The 6,763-nt window shown below is 37.2% G+C and overlaps 1 protein-coding gene across 1 annotated transcript; it reads left to right on the top strand.

Moving 5' to 3' along the window:
- Positions 1 to 224: 224 nt before the first annotated feature.
- rpl37 (ribosomal protein L37) lies at positions 225 to 4,021 on the top strand. Its single transcript, XM_026928699.3, has 4 exons — positions 225 to 369; positions 969 to 1,104; positions 3,118 to 3,202; positions 3,920 to 4,021. The coding sequence occupies exons 1-4, from the start codon at positions 367 to 369 to the stop codon at positions 3,987 to 3,989; spliced, it is 294 nt and encodes a 97-aa protein (XP_026784500.1). The 5' UTR covers positions 225 to 366; the 3' UTR covers positions 3,990 to 4,021.
- The last annotated feature ends 2,742 nt before the right edge of the window (positions 4,022 to 6,763 follow it).

Genomic DNA, 6,763 nt, shown 5'->3' with positions numbered 1-6,763 from the left:
ATTTTAAATCTGAAGATAACCTGAGCTTTTTTGTAATTTTAAAATTAATTCTTAAATTAATTTTTAAATTATTATTATTATATTTTTTTTTTATAAATTAGATGTAGTATGTAAAACCCCCTAAATTCTAAACTATAATAAATAATATGAAACCTATTTTGTGTATCCTATAGCCTTATACCTAAAAATCCAGAAAGCCGTTACTAAATTCTAAATAAGCGAATTATATATACAGATCAAAAGCTCATGAATCGCTCGAAAGGATTCAGGACCCATTTCGGTGTTACACCTAAAGCAAACCCGGATGTCTTTTAGTGCTGCACCAATTCCTTTTCCGCCCTCTTTCGACTCTCATCTGGAGAAAAGATGGTGAGTATTTGGTCGCCTCATCACCAAAAATCGTCTAACATCTGCTCTTGTTCACTTTAATATAGTTATTTCGGTGTGGTTTTCATATTATAATGATATCTAAAGTCTTTTGACTTCGATATTGGGGAGGATTGATTGTAAACACTTAAATTAGATAAGATTTGTTGTAATGGCTAGCTAGCTTACGTTAGCCGTCTCTGCTATGCTAGCGACATGGTCAAGCGGTTTCATTTGGGTTTTACATTTTGAGAAATTATTTTAACGTTATAAAATCCAGTTTTTGTTTAGTTGTGTATGTGTTTGTATATATAACGCCTGGCTATTTTCGCGGACGTTTTTTTTTTTTACAGAAAGTTAGCGAACACTTAGATTTCACTTGTCTGTGTAGAAATATTCGCTAGTTGTTCAGTTAACATTGTGTTAGATAAACTTAATGAATGCTAGGATTCTGCCTCAGAGTATTAGCATGCCTGTTAGAGGGCTATAAAGAGATGTGAAAGACCTCATTTAACTTGGTTGTGTCTGTGATGATCCGCCTGTTAGACTCCAAAGCCATGAATCCTTACCTGAGCTGTTAACTTTTTTTTCCCCCTCTCTAGACGAAGGGAACTTCGTCTTTTGGAAAGCGTCGCAATAAGACGCACACTCTGTGCCGCCGCTGCGGCTCCAAAGCCTATCACCTGCAGAAATCTACATGCGGCAAGTGCGGCTATCCTGCCAAGCGCAAGAGAAAGTGTGAGTACAACACTCTGTTCAGTCCACATCTACGGAAGCCCTAAGAGACCATGCATTAGTATTATTTCTTCTTTCTTGTTTGCTCGTGATCACGACTTAATTCTTGTGATATGGACTTAGTTTTCTTGTAATCTCGACATAAGTTGTCGTCTTGTAATCTGGACAAAAATTAGTGGTTTTCTCGTAATCACGACTAAATTTTCTCGTGATCTCGACTTAACAAAAGTTGTTTTCTCGTGATCACTTAATTTTCTTGTGATCTCAACATAAGTTGTTTTCTTGTCATCTGGACATAAATTAGTGATTTTGTCGTGATCACGGCTTAATTTTCTTGAGATATCCACATAACAGACGTTTTCTTGTGATCACGACTTAATTTTTGTGTACTCGACATGTTTTTGTTCAGGAGGCAGCAAAAGCTTAGCGCAGTCCCGCAGCATCATAGATGAAGAAATTCATTTTTATTTCTAAGCTGAAATAGCTTAACTTCCGCATTAGTGTCAGACACTTGAAGGAGGCTGTCAGGTCTACACTCCTCTCTCTTAATGCGAGGATAAGGTCTATTTCTACAGCGGGCAGTTTTTACATTTGTAAAAAAGTCGATGGTGTAGATGCCAAGGTGCATGCAACAGCAGTCCCTTTCACAAGGTGTGAGGTTTTCTTGTGATAAAATGACGTAGTGAGAAAACAGCTTTTTGTTATGTCATGATCATGAGAAAACAAGCAAGGGAAAAATAATTATAATGCATGGCCTCTTAGTGCTTCCATACATATCAGTTCATCATGGTGTATTTTTTTTATTTTTGAAATGGTGAGTTATCAGTGGAACAGGGCATAAATACGCCTCATTGTAATGCGCTGTAGAATTGTTTCATGCTAATTCAAGAGGAGAGGTATTTGGGAAGGTTGAGTTGCACAAAATTCCTTGCTTACAATACAGTGGTCCAGTTCAGAAGCTTGTTTTTTTCCTCTATGCTGCTTCATTACCACTTTTGACTTGAGCCTTGGACCATGAACAGATGTGATGTCTGTTCTGAACTTGAAGTGGTGAATAGTCATATTTCTCTGTCTAGTCATCTTCACATTGTCAATTTGTTGTCAAAAAGTCATGTAGTCACTTAACTAATCAGACCAGAGCAGGTAAATGAAATAAAATAATAAAAAAGGTCTGCTACAGCAGCTGCCATGGTTCATGTTGAAACACAACGGGTGCTTACTGCCTTGTGTTGATTGGTATTTCTACAGTGTTTTCAGTGCTCAGATACATCCGCTGAAATGCTTTGTAGGGTCCACATCCTAACCACTGTGCACCGATTGTCGACACGTGCTAGACCCATTCATTTTTGGTTCTTTATGGGCAAGATCCTCAGATTTTCTTGTAACTTGCTTTAGTTGGTGTGTTGGAAGTAGATCACCAAATGATGCTGCAAGACTTGCTGCATTACAGTAATATTGACCAGTGTGCTGTTGACACATGATGCTTTACAAGAAGGCAGACCTGCTTAAATCTTTGTGTTTGAACAGAGAATCAACAGAAACACATTTTAAACCTGCAGCTGTTTCCATGAAGTGCAGATTATTATTTAAAAAAAAAAAAATGTATTTGCTGTGTAGTGTAGGTTCATATAAGAACAATGGAATTTGACCTTTAATTTCTGAGTCTTTAAAGTTGTGAATCTGTTCCAACTCACCACTACATCTGCTTGTAGTTTAGGTAAATGTAAATAAACAGAATATGCACTGTTGCATAGTACCTCTGCGGTGTAATCAATCTTGAAAAGAGAAAAGACACTGTCCAGATTTTTTTTTTTTTTTTTTTTTAGATGTATGGTCAGTGTTATCCCTATGATTCCTGGTGCTGGAGACTCCATGATGTGAACATCAGTTTCTTAACTTTGCTTAGCTTACTAAATGTTTACCGATCTGAGGCATTTTAAAGAATGAAAAGTTAGAATGTTCAGATTTTGTGAATCTGCACTGTGTTTTAAATGTGCGCTTGTTTTGTGTCTTTAGATAACTGGAGTGCCAAGGCCAAGAGGCGCAGCACCACCGGAACTGGCCGTATGAGACACATGAAGGTCGTGTTCCGCAGATTCAGGTGAGTCACTTGCACCTAAAGCTGGGAAATTCAGAAGTGTCTACTTTTATTAGGACTAACTGAAGTGTCAGTTTTGGAAGGCTTAACGCATTTAGATCTTGGGAGCAGGGAAAATGCTAAACTGTGAGTTTGGCATTTTTTGACCTACATGCACTTTAGCTCTTCAGTTAATAAAGTTTATTCTTTTGCATGACAGAACAACAAACTCTGCAAAATTGAATTTTCCAGAACCGTGTTTTATTTTGGTGGTAAAATAAAAAGTATATGCTTGGATATAGACCAATAGCTTTGAAAAATGTTTGATATGTAGGGGAAATTAGAACCAAGTGTAAGAAGTGAAGAATTTGGTTCAGTGCTAGAAGTGTTTGTACTTCATTTGTTATGGAGGGCTCACATGGGAGGAAAGTTCAGCTTCAGCCTCACTGGTTGCCTGAAATAATGTTTACAAACAAGTCTTCCATAATTACTTGCTTTTTGCCTGCCTGGTTAATGGCCTGCTTCTGTTGGACTGTGTAGCATTTCTGTGAAAAACATGGCAGTATAGGACAGATTTGAGCTAATGACCATCATGCCATGCTTATCCACTGTAACTATGCTAATCTTGTCTAAAGCTTAACTGATGAATTTGATTAAAGTTGTAATTGAGCGAATGTGATAAATCTGCATGTATATGTTAAACTATGTGGTTTTAACATTTTTATTCATTTTTTTTTCTAGGAATGGATTCCGTGAAGGAACCGTCCCCAAGCCCCGGCGGGCAGCAGTGGCTGCATCCAGCTCCTCATAATTCATGCTCCCAATAAACATGTTGACAACAAACATTATGCTTTGCGGTCTGTTTTTCAAACAATTTGACCCACCCTGAATGACTAGCATATTAATATTTATCATTAACATGGCAGCCATTGTATTTGTATTGGAAGGTGATTGCGTTGACTTTTTTTTTTATTTAAGTTTTTCACTGGCATGTTGATCGAGCTTCACTTTGCTGGCTTCCTACATTACCCATAAATGCTATTTCAATACTTTTTTTTTTTTTTTTTTTCCCCTGATAGTGGTACCAGTGGGATTCAGCTCTCTCTGGCTTAATGAGGCTGATGCTTTTGTTTTAGGAACAGTGAAACCTGAGTTATCCTTTATGTTTGAGATTTTTTTCTGAAATGAATTAACCAACAAATTAACACTAGAATCAGTAAGCATATCATAAATATTTAAATATCAACATATGTAGTGTGTTTCATGGTGGTGTTTTCTAAGTTAGGATAGTTGGTCATGTTAGTTATATGCAATGCTTGCTCAGTATTAACTCGGGATAAAAACACAGGTGCACCAAGAACAGGAAATTAATATTTGAGCATGATTTCTGTTCTGTGGTGACTCCTCTAATCCTCATATAGTTTATACAGGATGCATAATAACATACAGCTGACTTTAAATTTATTAGATACCTAGCATAAATCCGCTGACATGATATGACAAATCAACTAATTAACAGCCATTCCTTAGTTAAAGTGGGTGTTGCTGTAGATATGTGGGACCCTCCTCTAACCTTGTCCATCAAAAAAAAGTGACCACTACTTAACTGACATGGATTAGGCATATTTCAGTAATCATGAAGATTAGTAAAACACTTAAAGGTCCTTGTAGGTCTATTTTTTAGTAGAGAAATTTAGCGTGCACCTTTACATACCCTGTGTGTGTGATAATTGTCCTCTAGCACTTCATCAGTGCACAGTTTGTGACCACGGGACAGTTATTTTTGGATGATAGAGTATTCTCAGCTTGGCAGCGATACTGAGGTGATCAAAAATCATAGCAACACGGCTGTGCCTTAATCACTGCTACACCCACACACACTTAAATGCCATGTCAGTATCACTGCTGTGCTGAGCTCCACCACCACCCAAATAATATCTGGTACCAACAGATGGGCTTCAGTCAGTAATTATATAGTGCCAGAGCCTCCTCACTGCATTGGATCAGCACTTCCCCACGCTCTGGCTGCAGGGTATCTCCACCATGGGAGGGAAGAACCCAATGAACAGAAGTTCTGCAGACCTCAAATGTACATAAATATAAATCTTTTTCTAGTTTTATCTCTCTTTTTTTTTTTTTTAAAGAAAATATGGATTTCATTTTATTTAAGGAATGAAGAGATCTATTTCAACGTGGAACATTCAGAACATCAAATTCTTACTGCTTGGCTGTAGAAGGAATGAACTTAAGACAAAACACAAAAGACATGAACATTATAATCCTCCAGGAAATGTAGTATAGATCCAACACTCACTGTCCCAATCTACTACAAAGAAATGATCATCCCTAGCACTTTACAGTTAAGAGAAGTAGAGATACTGATGGAATTATAATCTGGCGTAAATCAGAACCTTCCAAACACATAATCACCTATTTGTTTTAAAATTAAGGATGATCATTTTAACACTGTGCTGTGTACATTTCTCTTAGTGACTTACGAGTTATAACTACCCCTCAAACATCACACAGCTGAAAGATTTCTGCATTGAGGAGTGGGGGAAACTTTCTTCCAGTCAATGTCAGAAACTGGTAGATGGCTACAAGAAACGTCTCATTGATATATATTATGTATATTATGTATGTATGCATAATTTTTTTTTTTTTTTTTTTTATTACTACCTAATGGCAGAGGCATAAGAAACAGTTAATAATTGAGGGAAAAAAGTATATCATAATTGAAATGCATTTATTCAGACATCAACCCAAAAGATTTTTTTGATCAAAAAAGTTTAGGAGACAATTTAGAGATTTATAGTTTAAAGATTAATAGACATTATGGATTTATATAACCGCACTAATCACAATTATGTGCCAACTAATCACAATTGCATAAGGAATCTCTGTAAGATTTATTGTCACAGATAGAAATGTATGTTCGTGTTGATATCTGTAATTCAGATAAATATATGTGTAATTTAATTTTGGCTAGTGTTAATATAATTTTTACTAGTGAAAATAAATTACAGGAATTTACATCCTTCCATCCATTTTCTGTACCACTTATCCTACACAGGGTTGCGGGGAGCCTGGAGCCTATCCCAGCAGACTTGGGGCACAAGGCAGAAGACACCCTGGATGGGGTGCCAACCCATCACAGAGCACAATCGCGCACACACTCACACACTCTGGACAATTTAGAGATGCCAATGAGCTTACAACACATGTCTTTGGACTGGGGACGGAAACTGGAGTATCCAGAGGAAACCTCTGAAGCACAGGAAGAAAATACACATTCTGGGCACACAGAGCAGAGGCAGGAATCGAACCCCCAACCTCAGAGATGCAAGGCAAACGTTAATTTAAGATTTTTCAGGTTTCTGGAGGCATTTTAGGCTAAATCTTTTTGTCCTATGCCTCAGAAATCAAATTTCTGCTGTATGCAGATGACCTAGTCCTTCTGTCCCCTAGTGCACAGGGGCTACAAAAAAAAATAATAATAAAATTTAAAAAATCCCTGAACCTGCTACAGCAGTAATGTCAGACCTGGGCCCTGACACTCAACCTCAAAATAGCCAAAACTCTCAT

Source organism: Pangasianodon hypophthalmus, chromosome 15, assembly GCF_027358585.1.
Source record: "Pangasianodon hypophthalmus isolate fPanHyp1 chromosome 15, fPanHyp1.pri, whole genome shotgun sequence".
In the NCBI taxonomy this organism is placed as follows: Eukaryota; Metazoa; Chordata; class Actinopteri; order Siluriformes; family Pangasiidae; genus Pangasianodon; species Pangasianodon hypophthalmus.
Note: the sequence above shows the minus strand (reverse complement) of the source record. Positions and strands in the feature narration are given on the sequence as shown.